Here is a 19,044-nt window from a genome sequence, read left to right as displayed (position 1 = left end):
GGCAGTGAGCACAGGGGGTGATGGGTGAACGGGACTGGGTGTGAGTTAGGACACGGGGCAGTGAGCACAGGGGGTGATGGGTGAACGGGACTGGGTGTGAGTTAGGACACGGGGCAGTGAGCACAGGGCGTGATGGGTGAACGGGACTGGGTGTGAGTTAGGACACGGGGCAGTGAGCACAGGGGGCGATGGGTGAATGGGACTGGGTGTGAGTTAGGACACGGGGCAGTGAGCACAGTGGGTGATGGGTGACCGGGACTGGGTGTGAGTTAGGACACGGGTCAGTGAGCACAGGGGGTGATGGGTGAACGGGACTCGGTGTGAGTTAGGACACGGGTCAGTGAGCACAGGGGGTGATGGGTGAACGGGACTGGGTGTGAGTTAGGACACGGGTCAGTGAGCACAGGGGGTGATGGGTGAACGGGACTCGGTGTGAGTTAGGACACGGGGCAGTGAGCACAGGGGGTGATGGGTGAACGGGACTGGGTGTGAGTTAGGACACGGGGCAGTGAGCACAGGGGGTGATGGGTGAACGGGACTGGGTGTGAGTTAGGACACGGGTCAGTGAGCACAGGGGGTGATGGGTGAACGGGACTGGGTGTGAGTTAGGACACGGGGCAGTGAGCACAGGGGGTGATGGGTGAACAGGACTGGGTGTGAGTTAGGACACGGGGCAGTGAGCACAGGGGGTGATGGGTGAACGGGACTGGGTGTGAGTTAGGACACGGGGCAGTGAACACGGGGTGATGGGTGAACGGGACTGGGTGTGAGTTAGGACACGGCGCAGTGAGCACAGGGGGTGATGGGTGAACGGGACTGGGTGTGAGTTAGGACACGGGGCAGTGAGCACAGGGGGTGATGGGTGAACGGGACTGGGTGTGAGTTAGGACACGGGGCAGTGAACACGGGGTGATGGGCGAACGGGACTGGGTGTGAGTTAGGACACGGGGCAGTGAGCACAGGGGGTGATGGGTGAACGGGACTAGGTGTGAGTTAGGACACGGGGCAGTGAGCACAGGGGGTGATGGGTGAACGGGACTGGGTGCGAGTTAGGACACGGGGCAGTGAGCACAGGGGGTGATGGGTGAACGGGACTGGGTGTGAGTTAGGACACGGGGCAGTGAGCACAGGGGGTGATGGGTGAACGGGACTGGGTGTGAGTTAGGACACGGGGCAGTGAACACGGGGTGATGGGCGAACGGGACTGGGTGTGAGTTAGGACACGGGGCAGTGAGCACAGGGGGTGATGGGTGAACGGGACTAGGTGTGAGTTAGGACACGGGGCAGTGAGCACAGGGGGTGATGGGTGAACGGGACTGGGTGTGAGTTAGGACACGGGGCAGTGAGCACAGGGGGTGATGGGTGAACGGGACTGGGTGTGAGTTAGGACACGGGGCAGTGAGCACAGGGGGTGATGGGTGAACGGGACTGGGTGTGAGTTAGGACACGGGGCAGTGAGCACAGGGGGTGATGGGTGAACGGGACTGGGTGTGAGTTAGGACACGGGGCAGTGAGCACAGGGGGTGATGGGTGAATGGGACTGGGTGTGAGTTAGGACACGGGGCAGTGAGCACAGGGGGTGATGGGTGAACGGGACTGGGTGTGAGTTAGGACACGGGGCAGCCAGTTTTGGATGAGCTGAAGTTTCTGGAGGGTGGACGGTGGGAGGCGGCCAAACCTTCGATCTGAACATGGCGCAATGCCTCCAGACCCCACTCCCCGGCCGCGCATCCCAGACACCGACCCCCACCATCGCCAGGCGGCCGGGAGCGGTGGCGCTGCTCGCCGCAGTGTCAGGGCCTGGGCTCCCTCCGCGGTGCCCTCGCTCTGTCCCGGGCCGCACCTGGTGGTACAGGCGGTAAATGCGGATGCCGCCGATCTCCAGGAACAACTCCCAGTCGCCGCCCAACTCCGGCCGCTCCAGCTCCCGCCAGGCTGACTCCGGACAGCACAGCGCCATGGCAACGGCCCGGTCACTTGGGATCAGCCGGACCCGCCCCCGAGCCGGGTCACGTAGGATCAGTCGGCCCCGCCCCCGAGCCGGGTCACCTGGGACCAGCCGGCCCCGCCCCCGAGGGGGGTCACACCTGCCATGCAGCGAGTCAGGTGGTACACAGCACCCACCTGACCCAGGTGCACCCAGGCAGGGTGAGGGCAGCGCCCACCAGGGACAGGCAGGGTGAGGGCAGCGCCCACCGGGGACAGGCAGTGTGAGTGCAGCGCCCACCGGGGACAGGCAGGGTGAGGGCAGCGCCCACCGGGGACAGGCAGGGTGAGGGCAGTGCCCACCGGGGACAGGCAGGGTGAGGGCAGCGCCCACCGGGGACAGGCAGGGTGAGGGCAGCGCCCACCGGGGACAGGCAGGGTGAGGGCAGCGCCCACCGGGGACAGGCAGGGTGAGTGCAGCGCCCACCGGGGACAGGCAGGGTGAGGGCAGCGCCCACCGGGGACAGGCAGGGTGAGGGCAGCGCCCACCGGGGACAGGCAGGGTGAGGGCAGCGCCCACCGGGGACAGGCAGGGTGAGTGCAGCGCCCACCGGGGACAGGCAGGGTGAGGGCAGCGCCCACCGGGGACAGGCAGGGTGAGGGCAGTGCCCACCGGGGACAGGCAGGGTGAGGGCAGCGCCCACCGGAGCCGGGCTGGGTGAGGGCAGCGCCCACCGGAGCCGGGCTGGGTGAGGGCAGTGCCCACCGGGGACGGGCAGGGTGAGGGCAGCATCCACCGGGGACAGGCAGGGTGAGGGCAGCGCCCACTGGAGCCGGGCTGGGTGAGGGCAGTGCCCACCGGAGCCGGGCTGGATGAGGGCAGTGCCCACCGGGGATGGGCAGGGTGAGGGCAGCGCCCACCGGGGACGGGCAGGGTGAAGGCAGCGTCCACCGGGGCCAGGCAGCGCCCACCGGAGCCGGGCTGGGTGAGGGCAGTGCCCACCGGGCCCACCGGGGACGGGCAGGGTGAGGGCAGCGCCCACCAGGGACAGGCAGGGTGAGGGCAGCGCTCACCGGGGACAGGCAGGGTAAGGGCAGCGCCCACCGGGGACAGGCAGGGTGAGGGCAGTGCCCACCAGAGCCGGGCAGAGTGAGGGCAGTGCCCACCGGGGACGGGCAGGGTGAGGGCAGCGCTCACCGGGGACAGGCAGGGTGAGGGCAGCGCTCACCTGGGACGGGCAGGGTGAGGGCAGCGCTCACCGGGGACAGGCAGGGTGAGGGCAGTGCCCACCGGGCCCACCAGAGCCGGGCAGAGTGAGGGCAGTGCCCACTGGGGACGGGCAGGGTGAGGGCAGCGCCCACCGGGGACGGGCAGGGTGAGGGCAGCGCTCACCGGGGACGGGCAGGGTGAGGGCAGCGCTCACCGGGTACGGGCAGGGTGAGGGCAGCGCTCACCGGGGCCACTGGGGACAGGCAGCAACCCTGCAACCAGCCCACAAGCTGCCGGATTGCAGGCTGAATCTGGCATGGATTGGTTAAGATGAGCCAAGTGGCCTTTCTCATCCATAATCATCAAACAGATACACTCATATCAGCAAGACAACTCCTGATGTACACATTTAACACTAGTTTGGACATATAAGCAACTACAATATAAATACAAATTCATCCAATTACATACATATCTATATATAAACAAATAGCTTGCATTGCACACACATAAACTCAAATGGGAGAGAAAGAGAGATAACGTTTCAGGTCGATGATGAAGGTTCTGATGAAAGGTCATCGACCTGAAACGTTAACTCTGTTTCGCTCTCCACGGATGCTGCCTGACCTGCTGAGTATTTCCAGCATTTTCGGTTCTGATTTCAGATTTCCAGCATCCGCAGTATTTTGCTTTTGTTTGAACACAAATGGGTCTAGTTTGCATACACATAAATGCATAAATGCAAACAGCACCAACCACGGACATACAAACACAAACAGCTCCAATTGCATACATACAATTGGCCTGATCATAAACATATAAACACAAATAGATTGAACACAAATGGGTCTAATCAAACACAAGTGAGTCTAATTGTACACAAATAAACAAACAGGTCCGGTCGCAAGTGCACAAACACAAAACCGGTTAGATCTTACAGATCCAATTGTGCACATTTAAACACAAATGGATCTAATGGTACATGCAGAAAATAGATTTGATCACACAAATCGCACCTTATAAATTCAAAACGTGGCCAATCACACACACACAAATCGGTCTGATCATATTATTTAAACTATTATCAGCCTAATCCTACTTTATAAGCACAACATGGGTCTGATCACACACACGAATATACAAAATGGGTGCAATCACACATGTACATACACCTGTCCAGTTATCAGTCTAATTTTTGAGCAGGAAATTTGCAAAATGTAAACTCATAGTTTATTTCCCTTCCACTATCAGTCCAGTGTTTGAATTTCTGCCTGTGTCTCATGATGTGAAGTGATTCAGGTGTTTATTCCACACCAGTTTTATCACCTGTCCAGCTGTCAGTCCTTTTTTATATTTTGAATTACAGAGAATGATCAGAGTGTGGAAGTTGCTATGAATTATGGTGAATTAGCTGTATATGCCATCACTATAACCACATATAGTGTCACATCTCTGACTGGTGTTGGGTTAGTCTGTGTCCCCTGACTAATCGAAGCTTCAAAGCAATGGAAGGTCCCATTTCCTTTCCCGATATATCTCATGTTAGTTAGAATCGTGTTGTGAATTCACAGGGAATATGATTAATTTAGCAATCTGAGTTCGGAGGAAAGGTTAAGGAAGTTGGTTTGTTTAGTTTGGATAGGAGGAGACTTTGAGGTGAGTAATTGAAGTTTTCAAGATTATGTACAGGATTAACAAAACTGATCCAGGCAAACTGTTCCCTGTGGTGAATGGTCAAATCCCAGGGGATACAGGATAAAAATAAGGAAGTTGAGAATAAGAAGGGAAGCCAGAAGGAACTTATCCCCCAAAGGGTTATCGAGTTGTGAAGTTAGTTATCAGGGAAAGACATTGCAGTAGGGAGATTAAATGGGGTCGAGAGACAATTAGATGTGTTTCTGGAGAAAAAACAGATGGCAGGATATGGGGAGAAAATGGGTACGTGGGTTAATCTATCAAAATGGAGCGGATTTAGTGGGGCTCATAGTCTTTTCCTGTTCCTAGAAATGATTGTGTTTTTATAGATGTGATTGATTTAAACTCTCCTGTGGCTGAGCATCTTTAAGTGTTAAACAGGAGAGGACCCACAAAGTGGAGCTGTATGTTACAACTAGTGTCCCAAAAGTAGGCTGATCTGATAACTCACAGTCCCGAATGAGTAATGCTCAGTGCTGCAAGTGGAATTTAACTGGTAGCCTGGAACTCCTCACGTATTCTATTTATACCACATATTAGGTAAGTAATTGCATTTTAAATGATGAGTTGAATGTAAATAGTAATTTACTATGATATATTTTAATATATTGATTCATGGAGTGTGCAGAGTGACTGAAATACTTTTCTGTGAGTCATTTTTCTTACTCTGTGATTGTGTGTCTGAGTTTGAGTGTGTCTGAGTTTGAGTGTGTCTGAGTTTGAGTGTGTCTGAGTTTGAGTGTGTCTGAGTTTGAGTGTGTCTGAGTTTGAGTGTGTGTCTGAGTTTGAGTGTGTCTGAGTTTGAGTGTGTTTCTGAGTTTGAGTGTGTTTCTGAGTTTGAGTGTGTCTGAGTTTGAGTGTGTCTGAGTTTGAGTGTGTCTGAGTTTGAGTGTGTCTGAGTTTGAGTGTGTCTGAGTTTGAGTGTGTTTCTGAGTTTGAGTGTGTTTCTGAGTTTGAGTGTGTTTCTGAGTTTGAGTGTGTATCTGAGTTTGAGTGTGTGCCTGAGTTTGAGTGTGTGTCTGAGTTTGAGTGTGTGCCTGAGTTTGAGTGTGTGTCTGAGTTTGAGTGTGTCTGAGTTTGAGTGTGTTTCTGAGTTTGAGTGTGTTTCTGAGTTTGAGTGTGTGCCTGAGTTTGAGTGTGTGTCTGAGTTTGAGTGTGTGCCTGAGTTTGAGTGTGTGCCTGAGTTTGAGTGTGTGTCTGAGTTTGAGTGTGTGTCTGAGTTTGAGTGTGTGTCTGAGTTTGAGTGTGTGTCTGAGTTTGAGTGTGTTTCTGAGTTTGAGTGTGTGTCTGAGTTTGAGTGTGTGTCTGAGTTTGAGTCTGTGTCTGAGTGCATATTGGTCCCGGGGACGTGGGACTAGCTGAAGTGCTCTTGCAGAGAGCCTCGACGGGCCGAATGGCCTCCTTCTGTGCTGTAAACATTCTATGATTCGATATCTGTGTATTTGTCAGTGTGTGTGTGTATGAGCGTATGTGTATACGAGTGTTTCTGTGCACACAAGTGTGTATATGAGTCTGTATGTGTTAGTGTGTGAGTGTGCATCTGTATCTCAGAATAAGTGTGGGTGTGTGAATCTGCATTTGTGAGTGTGTGTTCATAACTGTGTGTGACTGTAAATGTGTGCGTGCACGTGTGTGTGTGTGCGGTTGGGTGGGTATAAGTGTGTGTGTCTGTGCATCTGTGAGAGTGGATATCTGTAGGTGAGTCTGTATGTATGTGAGTGTGATTGTGTGTGTCTGTGAGTCCGTGTCCACAAGTGTATGTGTATGTAAATGTTTACGTGACTGTATGTAAATGAGTGTGTGTGTGTGTGAATGAGTGTGTGTGTGTGTGAATGAGTGTGTCTGTGTAAATGAGTGTGTGTGAATGAGTGTGTCAGTGAATGATTGTGTATTTCAGTGTGTGCATGAGTGAGTCTGTAGCCAGGTGTATTTGTGTAAATGTGAGTGTGCATGTGTGTGCAAATGCATATATAAATGTGTATTTGAGTGTGAGTGGATGTGTGAGTGACTGTATGCATCTGTGTGACAGTATGAGTGTGAATCTGTGGATATGACTATAAGAGTGTGTTTAAGCATGTGTAGGAATAGATATGTTAATATGTTTATGAGTGTGCATGTGTGTGTCAGTTCATGTGTGGGGAGTGTATGTGTGTGTGTGTATGCATCAGTGTGAATGTCTTTGAGTTTGAACGTGTGTGAGTCTACGTGAATTGGATTATGTTTGTGCCTATGTACGTATCTATGTGTTTGAGTGTTTATATGAGACTGAGTGTGAGGCTGAGTGTGTGAGGCTGAGTGTGTGAGACTGTGTGTGTCTGTGACTCTGTGTGTGTGTGAGTGTGTGTGTGAGGCTGAGTGTGTGAGACTGTGTGTGTGACTGTGTGTGTCTGTGACTCTGTGTGTGTGAGTATGTGTGAGTGTGTCTGTGTGTGAGTGTGTGTGTGAGACTCTGTGTGTGTGTGTGACTGTGTGTGTGTGACTGTATGTGTCTGTGACTTTGTGTGTGTGACTATGTGTGTGTGTCTGTGTGTGTGTGTGAGTGTGAGACTGAGTGTGTGTGTGAGATTGTGTGTGTGTGTGTGTGTGTGTATGAGAGTGTGTGTGTGTGTGTGTGACTGTGTGTGTGTGTGACTGTGTGTGTGTGTGACTGTGTGTGTGTGTGACTGTGTTTGTGTGACTGTGTCTGTGTGTCTGAGTGACTGCGTATGTGACTGTTTGACTATGTGTGTGTGACTGTGTGCATGTGGATGACTGTGTGTGTGACTATGTGTGTCACCGTGTGTGTGTGTGACTGTGTGTGTGTGTGTCTGTGTGTGTGAGTGACTGCGTATATGACTGTGTATGTGTGACTGTGGGTGTGTCTGTGCGTGTGTGACTGTGTGTGTGACTGTGCATGTGTGTCTGTGTGTGTGGCTGTGTGTGCGACAGTCTGACTGAGTGTGATTTTGTACGTCTCTGACTGTGTGTGTGACTATGTGTGTGTGTGACTTTTTGTGTGTGTGTCACCGTGTGTGTTACCGTGTGTGTGTGTGTGTCTGTGTGTCTGTGCATGTGACTGTGTGTGTGTGTGTCTGTGCGTGTGACTGTGTGTGTGTGTGACTGTGTGTCTGTGTGTATGTGTGTGTGTGACTTTTTGTGTGTGTGTCACCGTGTGTGTTACCGTGTGTGTGTGTGTGTCTGTGTGTCTGTGCATGTGACTGTGTGTGTGTGTGTCTGTGCGTGTGACTGTGTGTGTGTGTGACTGTGTGTCTGTGTGTGTGTGTGTGTGTGACTGTGTGTCTGTGTGCGTGACTGTGCGTGTGTGAGATGGTGTGTGTCTGTGTGTGTGGGGGACTTTTAAAAATTTGTTTATGGGATGTGGGCGTCGCTGGCAAGGCCAGCATTTATTGCCCATCCCTAATTGCCCTTGAGAAGGTGGTGGTGAACCGCCTTCTTGAAACGTTGCAGTCCGTGTGGTGAAGGTACTCCCACAGTGCTGTTAGGGAGGGAGTTCCAGGATTTTGACCCAGCGACGATGAAGGATTGGCGATATACTTCCAAGTCAGGATGGTGTGTGACTTGGAGGCGAACTCAGAGGTGATGGTGTTCCCATGCACCTGCTGCCCTTGACCTACTAGGTGGAAGAGGTCGTGGGTTTGGGAGGTGCTGCCAAAGAAGCCTTGGCAAGTGGCTGCAGTGCATCTTGTAGATGGTACACACTGCAGCCACGGTACGCCAGTGGTGGAGGGAGTGAATGTTTAAGGTGGTGGATGGGGTGCCAATCAAGCGGGCTGCTTTGTCCTAGATGGTGTCGAGCTTCTTGAGCGTTGTTGGAACTGCACTCATCCAAGCAAGTGGAGAGTATTCCATCACACTCCTTACTTGTGCCTTGTAGATGGTGGAAAGGCTTTGAGGAGTCAGGAGGTGAGACACTCGCCGCAGAATACCTAACCTCTGACCTGCTCTTGTTGCCACAGTATTTATGTGGCTGGTCCAGTTAAGTTTCTGGTCAATGGTGACCCCCAGGATGTTGATGGTGGGGGATTCGGCGATGGTAATGCCGTTGAATGTCAAGGGGCGATGGTTAGACTCTCACTTGTTGGAGATAGTCATTGCCTGGCACTTCTGTGGCACAAATGTTACCTGCCACTTATCAGCCCAAGCCTGAATGTTATCCAGGTCTTGCTGCATGCGGGCATGAACTGCTTCATTATCTGAGGAGTTGTGAATGGCGCTGAACACTGTGCAGTCATCAGTGAACATCCCCATTTCTGACCTTATGTTGGAGGGAAGGTCATTGATGAAGCAGCTGAAGATGGTTGGGCCTAGGACACTGCCCTGAGGAACTCCTGCAGCGATGTCCTGGGGCTGTGATGATTGACCTTCAACCACCACAACCATCTTCCTTTGTGCTAGGTATGACTCCAGCCAGTGGAGAATTTCCCCCCCGATTCCCATTGACTTCAGTTTTACCAGGGCTCTTTGATACCACACTCGGTCAAATGCTGCCTTGATGTCAAGGGCAGTCACTCTCACCTCACCTCTGGAATTCAGCTCCTTTGTCCATGTTTGGACCAAGGATGCAATGAAGTCGGGAGCCGAGTGGTCCTGGTGGAACCCAAACTGGGCATCAGTGAGCAGGTTATTGGTGAGTAAGTGCCACTATATGCACTGTCGATGACACCATCCATCACTTTGCTGATGATTGAGAGTAGACTAATGGGGTGGTAATTGGCTGGATTGGATTTGTCCTGCTTTTTGTGGACTGTGTGTTTCTGTGTGTGTTTGTGACTGTGACTTTTTGTGTGACTGTGTGTCTCTGACTGTGTGTGTGTGAGTGACTGTGTGTGTGAGTGTGATCTGGTAATGTGTAATGAAACAGGATTAATTAATGATCTTATAGTAATGGATCCTCTAGGGACGAGTGATCATAACATGATAGAATGCCACATTCAGCTTGAAAGTGAGAAACTTGGGTCTGAAACTAGAGTATTAAACTTAAATAAAGGCAATTACAAAGGTATGAGGAGAGAGTTGGCTAAAGTGGACTGGGAAAATGGATTAGAAGGTAAGACGGTAGAAAAGCAGCAGCAGACATTTAAAGAGATATTTCATGACTTTCAACAAAGATATATTTCAGTGAGAAAGAAAGACTCAAAGAGAAGGATGAACCAACCATGGCTAACCAAGGAAGTTAAGGATGGTATCAAATTCAAAGAAAAGGCATACAATATTGCAACGATTAGTGGTGGGCTAGAAGATTTTAGAAACCAGCAAAGGATGACTAAAAAAAAATAAAGAGGGAGAAAATAGCTTATGAGAGTAAACTAGCAAGAAATATAAAAACTGACATGAAGAGCTTCTACAAGTATATAAAAAGGAAGAGAGTAGCTAAAATAAACATTGGTTCCCTTAGAGGACAAGACTGGGGAAATAATAATGGGAAACAAGGAAATGGCAGAGGCATTGAACAAATATTTTGTATCTGTCTTCACAGTAGAGGAAACTAAAAACATCCCAGTAATAGTAGAAAATCAAGGGACAAAACAATCATTATCACTAGAGAAAAAGTGCTGGCAAACTTATGGGTTTAAAGGCTGACAAGTCCCCTGGACCTGATGGCCTGCATCCTAGGGTCTTAAAAGAAGTGGCTACAGAGATAGTGGATGCATTGGTTGTAATCTTCCAAAATTCCCTTGACTCTGGAAAAGTCCTTGCGGATTGGAAAACCGCAAATGAAACGCCCTTATTCAAAAAAGGAGGGAGACAGAAAGCAGGAAACTATAGCTCAGTTAGTCTAACATCTGTCATTGGCAAAATGCTCAAATCCATTATTAAGGAAGTAGTAGCAGGGCATTTAGAAAATCATAATACAATCAAACAGAGTCAACATGGTTTTATGAAAGGGAAATCGTGTTTGACAAATCTATTAGAGTTCTTTGAGGAGGTAATGAGCAGGGTGGAAAAAGGGGAACCAGTAGATGTAGTGTATTTGGATTTCCAAAAGGCATTCGACAAGGTGCCACATAAAAGGTTACTGCATAAGATAACAGCTCATGGTGTTGGGGGTAATATATTAGCATGGATAGAGGATTGGCTAACTAACAGTGCTTGACTAATCTACTGGAATTTTTTGAGGATGTAACTGGTAAAATAGATAAGGGAGTGGATGTGGTGTATTTGGACTTTCAGAAGGCTTTCGATAAAGTCCCGCATAAGAGATTAGCATGTAAAGTTAAGACACATGGGATTGGGGGCAAGGTACTGACTTGGATAGAGAACTGGTTGGCAGACAGGAAGCAAAGAGTTGGAATAAACGTGTCTTTTTCCGAGTGGCAGGCAGTGACTAGTGGGGTACCGCAGGGATCGGTCCTAGGACCCCAGCTATTCACAATATATATTAATGATCTAGACGAGGGAACTAGATGTAATAGCTCCAAGTTTGCAGACGACACAAAGCTGGGTGGGTGTGTGTGCTGTGAGGAGGATACCGAGAAACTCCAGTATGATTTGGACAGGCTGGGTGATTGGGCAGATGCATGGCAGATGCAGTATAATGTGGAAAAATGCGAGGTTATCCACTTTGGTGGCAAAAACAGGAAGGCAGATTATTATCTGAACGGCAATAGATTGGGAGAAGGGGAAGTGCAATGAGACCTGGGTGTCCTTGTGCACCAGTCGCTGAAGGTAAGCATGCAGGTGCAGCAGGCGGTTAAGAAGGCAAATGGTATGTTGGCCTTCGTAGCGAGAGGGTTTGAGTACAGGAACAAGGATGTCTTGTTGTAGTTGTACAGGGCCTTGGTGAGACCACATCTTGAGTATTGTGTGCAGTTTTGGTCGCCTTATCTGAGGAAGGATGTTCTTGCCATGGAGGGAGTGCAGCGAAGATTCACCAGACTGATACCTGGGATGGCAGGAATGACGTATGAGGAGAGATTGGGTCGATTGGGCTTATACTCACTGGAGTTTAGAAGAATGAGAGGGGATCTCATTGAAACTTATAAAATTCTAATAGGACTAGACAGACTAGATGCAGGAAGGATGTTCCCGATGGCCGGGGAGTCCAGAACCAGGGGTCACAGTCTAAGGATAAGGGGTAAGCCATTTAGGACAGAGATGAGGTGGAATTTCTTCACCCAGAGTGTAATGAACCTATGGAATTCTCTACCACAGAAGGCAGTAGAGGCCAATTCATTAAATATATTCAAGAAGGAGTTAGATATATTTCTTAAGGCTAAAGGGATCAAGGGATATGGGGAGAAAGCAGGGACAGGGTACTGAATTTGGATGATCAGCCATGATCTCATTGAATGGTAACGCAGGCTAGAGGGGCCGAATGGCCTACTCCTGCTCCTACCTTTTATGTATCTATGTAACAGAAAACAGAGAGTCGGGATAAATGGGTCATTTTTAGGATGGCAATCTGTAACTAGTGGGGTGCCACAGGGATCAGTGCTGGGGCCTCAACTATTTACAATCTATATTAATGACTTGGATGAAGGAAGCGAGTGTATTGTAGCCAAATTTGCTGATGATACAAAGATAGGTGGGAAAGCAAGTTGTGAAGAGGACATAAATAATCTGCAAAGGGATATAGATAGGTTAAGTGAGTGGGCAAGAATTTGGCAGATGGAGTATAATGTGGGAAAATGTGAAGTTATCCACTTTGGTAGGAAGAATAGAAAAGAAAAATATTATTTAAATGGAGAAAGACTACAGAATGCGGCAGTACAGAGGGATCTGGGGGTCCTTGTACATGAATCACAAAAAGTTAACATGCAGGTGCAGCAAGCAATTAGGAAGGCAAATGTTGGCCTTTATTGCAAAGGGGGATGGAGTATAAAAGTAGGGAAGTCTTGCTACAACTGTATAGGGCGTTGGTGAGACCACACCTGGAGTACTGCGTACAGTTTTGGTCCCTTTATTTAAGGAAGGATATACTTGCATTGGAGGCAGTTCAGAGAAGGTTCACTCGGTTGATTCCTGGGATGGAAGGGATTGATTTATGAGGAAAGGTTGAGCAGGTTGGGCCTATACTCATTGGAGTTTAAAAGAATGAGAGGGGATCTTATTGAAACATATAAGATTCTGAGGGGGTTGGACAGGGTGGATGCTGAGAGGATGTTTCCCCTTGGGGGGGAATCTAGAATCAGGGGGCACAGTTTCAGAATAAGGGGTCGCCCTTTTAAGACGGAGATGAGGAGGAATTTCTTCTCTCAGAGGGTCGTGAATCTTTGGAATTCTCTACCCCAGAGAGCTGTAGAGGCTCAGTCAGTGAATATATTCAAGGATGAGATCGACAGATTTTTGAGCAACAGGGGGGTCGAGGGTTATGGGGAGCGGGCAGGAAAGTGGAGTTGAGGCCAAGATCAGATCAGCCATGATCTTATTAAATGGCGGAGCAGGCTCGAGGAACCGAATGGCCGACTCCTGCTCCTATTTCTTATGTTCTTATGTGACTGTATGTGTGTGACAGTGTGTGTGTGACTGTGTATGTGTGTGACAGTGTGTGTGTGACTGTGTGTGTGTAACTGTGTGTGTGACTGTGTGTGTGACTGTGTGTGTGGCTGTGTGTGGAGTGTAACTGTGTATGTGACAGTGTGTGGAGTGTAACTGTGTGTGTGTAACTGTGTGTGTGACTGTGTGTGTAACTGTGTGTGTGACTGTGTGTGTGGCTGTGTGTGTGTGTGACTGTGTGTGTGTGTGACTGTGTATGTGTGTGACAGTGTGTGGAGTGTAACTGTGTATGTGACAGTGTGTGGAGTGTAACTGTGTGTGTGTAACTGTGTGTGTGACTGTGTGTGTGACTGTGTGTGTGACTGTGTGTGTGTGGCTGTGTGTGTGTGTGACTGTGTATGTGTGTGACAGTGTGTGGAGTGTAACTGTGTGTGTGTAACTGTGTGTGTGTGACTGTGTGTGTGACTGTGTGTGTGTGTGACAGTGTGTGGAGTGTAACTGTGTGTGTGTAACTGTGTGTGTGTGACTGTGTGTGTGACTGTGTGTGTGTGGCTGTGTGTGTGTGTGACTGTGTATGTGTGTGACAGTGTGTGGAGTGTAACTGTGTGTGTGTAACTGTGTGTGTGTGACTGTGTGTGTGACTGTGTGTGTGTGTGACAGTGTGTGGAGTGTAACTGTGTGTGTAACTGTGTGTGTGACTGTGTGTGTGACTGTGTGTGTGTGTGACTGTGTATGTGTGTGACAGTGTGTGGAGTGTAACTGTGTGTGTGTGACTGTGTGTGTGTGAGTGTGTGTGTGTGACAGTGTGTGTGTGGCTGTGTGTGTGTGACAGTGTGTGTGTGACTGTGACTGTGTGTGTGACAGTGTGTGTGTGACTGTGTGTGTGAGATAGTGTGTTTGACTGTGTGTGTGACAGTGTGTGTGTGACTGTGTGACTGTGTGTGTGTGACTGTGTGTGTGATAGTGTGTTTGACTGTGTGTGTGTGACAGTGTGTGTGTGACTGTGACTGTGTGACTGTGACTGTGTGTCTGTGTGTGTGTGAGACTGAGTGTGTGAGACTGAGAGTGTGTGTGAGTTGTATTGTCAGTAATGGGCTCTGACAGTGGCTCCTTTTGAGCAATGGGTGAGAGGCTGCGGCTCCCCGTCTCTCACACACACAGATTCCCTCTTCACACCTAAGATAGCTTTAAACACAGATTTCATCAATAGATAAACGGATGAAAGCAAAGTTTGAGGTAACCCTTTAATGGGCATTAACACTCAGGATTCACCCCAGACCCCCGCTGATCTTTCCCCTTTCAACTGGAGACGGCGGGGGGGGGGCTTTGTGGTTGCACACAGACCAGCAATAATCTGTTATTAATATTCTGATATATTAGAATCTAATAAATTATTCATATCATCACATACTTGCCAGGATGCTTTACTTTGATGTTGCTGGGATGTTTTTCTTTCATATATAATATTTGAATTAAGTGGTTATAACATCAAGATAAGGACAGGCTGCTGTGTGCCAAGACTGAGCGCCAGGACTGTGGGGTCAGTGCAAGCAGAGAGAGAGAGGGGGAGAGCCCGATCTGTAGACGGCCTCCTCCGGGTAAGATCGCTGCACTGTCACTGTGCTGGGACCGAGCACAGCACAGACTGAGGGACCGGGGCCAAAGAACAGAGACTGGGAGCCGGAGAGCACAGCCGCTGTTCTACTTTCCCTCTTGCCAGTACTGAGAGAGTCTCGCTCCTGCTAAATGTACCTCAGCAGCGAGTCGGAGCCCGGCTCCTAACTCCTCTGTCCGTCCCACCGTACGGACTGTTTGGCGATTGCAAGGAGCTGGGGGATTGCGGGCAGCGACCGGGAGCAGCAGTGAAGGTGAGTGAGTGGATGAGTGTGTGAGTGGATGAGTGAGTGAGTGTGTGAGTGGATGAGTGAGTGTGTGAGTGGATGAGTGAGTGGATGAGTGTGTGTGTGAGTGAGTGTGTGAGTGGATGAGTTTGTGAGTGGATGAGTGGATGAGTGTGTGAGTGGATTGGTGAGTGAGTGGATGAGTGTGTGAGTGGATGAGTGTCTGAGTGGATGAGTGTGTGAGTGTGTCAGTGGATGAGTGTGTGAGTGGATGAATGTGTGAGTGGATGAGTGAGTGGATGAGTGGATGAGTGAGTGAGTGGATGAGTGAGTGAGTGGATGAGTGTGTGAGTGGATTGGTGAGTGAGTGGATGAGTGTGTGAGTGTGTGAGTGGATGAGTGTGTGAGTGGATGAGTGTGTGAGTGTGTGAGTGGATGAGTGTGTGAGTGGATGAGTGTGTGAGTGTGTGAGTGGATGAGTGAGTGAGTGGATGAGTGTGTGAGAGTGTGAGTGGATGAGTGTGTGAGTGGATGAGTGTGTGAGTGTGTGAGTGGATGAGTGTGTGAGTGGATGAGTGTGTCAGTGTGTCAGTGGATGAGTGTGTGAGTGGATGAGTGTGTCAGTGGATGAGTGTGTGAGTGTGTGAGTGGATGAGTGTGTGAGTGGATGAGTGTGTCAGTGTGTCAGTGGATGAGTGTGTGAGTGGATGAGTGTGTCAGTGTGTGAGTGGATGAGTGTTTGAGTGGATGAGTGTGTGAGTGTGTCAGTGTGTGAGTGGATGAGTGTGTCAGTGTGTGAGTGGATGAGTGTGTCAGTGTGTGAGTGGATGAGTGTGTCAGTGTGTCAGTGTGTGAGTGTGTCAGTGTGTGAGTGGATGAGTGTGTCAGTGTGTGAGTGTGTGAGTGGATGAGTGTGTCAGTGTGTCAGTGTGTCAGTGGATGAGTGTGTGAGTGTGTGAGTGGATGAGTGTGTGAGTGTGTGAGTGGATGAGTGTGTCAGTGTGTGAGTGTGTCAGTGTGTGAGTGGATGCCCCCGGCGCTGTGTGGTGCAGCATTCTGTGAATCCCCGGCCAGCCCCAGCACAGCCTGGGCGCTGAGACAGGACAGGAGATCTCTCCCGCAGACAGGTGGTGTGACCTGGAATGGGTGAAAGGGCGGTGGGAGCGGATTCAATAGTAACTTTCAAAAGGGAATTGGAGAAATACTTGAAGGGGAAAAATTAGCAGGGCTGTGGGGAAAGATAAAGTGGGACTAATTGGAAGTTCTTTCAAAGAGCTGGCACAGGCACGATGGGCCGAATGGCCTCCTGTGCTGTATCATTCTGTGAAAGAGCTTTAGAACAGATTGGTTTGTGAATAAAGCATCTTGTAGTTATTGTACTTGGTTGTTTTATCGTTACTATAATTGTGCATATTTGTATTATTGATGTAGTTATTAATGTTCCACGTTCTCATTCTTTTACTTTTCCATACTATGTAATATCCCAGTTATTATTGTGCTTGTTCCCCTATCTTTTGTTCAGTATTTGGCGTTTTGCTCTCTCTCTCTCTCTCTCTGACCATACACTCACTGTCTCTCTGTCTGAAATGACTTAGATCCTGGGATGTGCCGACTGGATGCTATGGAGGAGTGAAAGAAGGAAAGAAACTCATTTGGAAAATAAAAGGGGACGAGCAGGGAGCAGTCCTGGGAGGTGCAGGATGATAGAGGAACCGGTGAAGGAGATCCCGGGGCTCCAGGCTCTTCCCAGCATCCCAGACAAGGGCTCCGATTGCCCGGCTCCCGCGGCTGCTCAGCTCCTGACCAGCCAGGGCCAGCTGACGGCAGCTACAGGTGGAGCCGAGCTCTCCTGCTCCCGGTGCACCGTGCCCTTCGGTCTGGTCATCCTGATTGCCGGCATGGTGGTCACTGCCGTCGCCTACAGCTTCAACTCGCACGGTTCAATCATCTCGGTTTTCGGGCTGGTCCTACTAGCCTCGGGTCTTCTCCTGGTGATCTCCAGCGCCGTGTGCTGGAAAGTGAGACAGTGCAGAAAGCGAGCCAAGAGGAGAGAGAGCCAGACTGCACTGATGGCCAACAGAGGGCTGTTGGCCTAGGAAACACTCACTATCCAGGCAAGGAGACCGAATCACTTCATCTGGGACCTAAAGCCAGCAACCTATGCATCCAACTCACGGCGGTTTGCAATGACAGCATTGGATGGATTGTCATAAGCTTTGTTGGGACCGGTTTAGAATTTCACTTCAAACGTTAACAATTCTTCTACTCACGACTGTAAGTAACACAAGACAAACTCTCCATTATCTCTATCTGGAGCCGCCCGTGTGACCAGCTGAGGGCAACTTGTGAATGGTGTGATCTGGAGATGCTCCCAACACTGATGATCGAAAGGACTCGAGCAAATCTTTGGATCTAACTATGCGAGTCGGCATGCCCAGGACAGCAGTCAGTCCCGAGTGGAAGACTATGGTATTAAAACTCATTTTAGTACTAATTTATTGACGCCTCTACTCTCGGGTATAAGCTGGACCCTGTCACACAGTTATCTGGGCTGCACCTTGTCAAGAAAATGTTTAAACAGGAAAATGTCCTTCTACCTCCTAGTTTGCACGCAGTCTGCTATCTCTCCAGCTGCCCTTCCTGTCTCTGCTCATTCCTTTTCCCCTGACCGTTTTCTCCTACTCTCCCTTTCCAGTCTTGCTGCTGTCTTACACTCTGGACTCTGGTCCTTCCCATTCTGAAAACCCTGTGTTCTACCCGTCAACAGTTGGGTCTGTTAATGTCCCGCGTTCACTGAATGAACCTGTGTCGGTCATATCTTTATAACAAATTAAATTAATAAAATATAATCTATTCTTGGAATTGATAATATCATACAAACCCTCTCCATCTAATCTGAGGCATATTGGGGTTTGATGAATTCTCACTCCCAGGACCTTATTTCAATATTCAGTCCAATTATGGCAACGGGAATGAAGTCTTTGTAATGACCTAGGCAAAGCAGAAAAAGATCAATAAAAAGAAATAAGAATGAGGTCACCGAGGAATCACCAGGAATGAAGGCATTGAACTGATTCCCTGCTCTCCTCCTCCTGCCTTAGCCTCCCCACCCTCCTCCTGCCTTACCCTCCCCACCCTCCTCCTGCCTTGCCCTCCCCACCCTCCTCCTGCCTTGCCCTCCCCACCCTCCTCCTGCCTTGCCCTCACTCTCCTCCTCGGCCTCTCCGTCCCTCACCTCCTTCTCATTTCCACACCTCCCCCTCTCCTCTACTTTTCGTCCTTCCTCCTTCTGCAAAGTTCTCGTTGTCCAGCTACTTGAGTGGATTTTGATACGAAGGTCAGCTTCAGGTGGCACGTGCGAACTCCACCTGAATGTTAATCAATGTCTTTCTGGCTTTGATGGTGTGTCCAGCCTGGCACTTTGATATTTCTATATGTTTCCATTTGAACGGTACATGATCACATCAAATAAAACTCTTGTTTCACTGCCACCAGTACTGGCCTCTGGCTTCATTTCCTGGAGAAACAGTTCTATTCTTTTCTGGGATAAAAGTAAACGAATTCAACCTGGCATGGCAAAAGGTGAATAATACAGGACAGGTGAAATAGAGAACAGATACAGGGGAGTACAGGATAGATAGAGAGTAAAGGACATATACAGGGGAGTACAGGATAGATAGAGAGTAAAGGACAGATACAGGGGAGTACAGGATAGATAGAGAGTAAAGGACAGATACAGGGGAGTACAGGATAGATAGAGAGTAAAGGACAGATACAGGGGAGTACAGGACAGATAGAGAGTAAAGGACAGATACAGGGGAGTACAGGATAGATAGAGAGTAAAGGACAGATACAGGGGAGTACAGGATAGATAGAGAGTAAAGGACAGATACAGGGGAGTACAGGATAGATAGAGAGTAAAGGACAGATACAGGG

At 49.6% G+C, this 19,044-nt stretch overlaps 2 protein-coding genes across 3 annotated transcripts in view; one reads left to right on the top strand and one right to left on the bottom strand.

Moving 5' to 3' along the window:
* The window catches only part of pctp (phosphatidylcholine transfer protein), a 56,408-nt gene extending 54,371 nt beyond the window's left edge, over nucleotides 1-2,037 (bottom strand). The window contains exon 1 of the mRNA XM_085964025.1: nucleotides 1,844-2,037. Coding sequence (XP_085820151.1) covers nucleotides 1,844-1,960 — 117 coding nt within the window. The 5' untranslated portion in view covers nucleotides 1,961-2,037. The remainder of the gene's footprint in view (nucleotides 1-1,843) is intronic.
* Nucleotides 2,038-4,665: 2,628 nt separating this feature from the next.
* On the top strand, nucleotides 4,666-18,599 carry LOC147103003 (transmembrane protein 100-like). 2 transcript variants are annotated; one of them, XM_085964024.1, is made up of 2 exons: nucleotides 4,666-5,371; nucleotides 16,704-18,599. In XM_085964024.1, the coding sequence occupies exon 2, from the start codon at nucleotides 16,725-16,727 to the stop codon at nucleotides 17,202-17,204; it is 480 nt and encodes a 159-aa protein (XP_085820150.1). In that variant the 5' UTR covers nucleotides 4,666-5,371; nucleotides 16,704-16,724; the 3' UTR covers nucleotides 17,205-18,599. The 2 variants fall into 2 exon arrangements, with proteins under 2 accessions (XP_085820150.1, XP_085820149.1); XM_085964023.1 differs by lacking the exon at nucleotides 4,666-5,371 and adding an exon at nucleotides 14,795-15,135.
* Nucleotides 18,600-19,044: the final 445 nt, after the last annotated feature.

This window comes from Somniosus microcephalus, chromosome 21 (assembly GCF_052327205.1).
Source record: "Somniosus microcephalus isolate GS21.2 chromosome 21, FLI_Smic_1.0, whole genome shotgun sequence".
Taxonomy (NCBI): domain Eukaryota; kingdom Metazoa; phylum Chordata; class Chondrichthyes; order Squaliformes; family Somniosidae; genus Somniosus; species Somniosus microcephalus.
The sequence above is the reverse complement of the archived record's forward strand: the minus strand, read 5'-3'. Positions and strand labels throughout refer to the sequence as shown.

Excerpts from the sequence above, each read along its gene's own strand:
- LOC147103003 (XM_085964024.1), top strand. The coding sequence starts at position 16,725 with ATGCTATGGAGGAGTGAAAGAAGGAAAGAAACTCATTTGGAAAATAAA.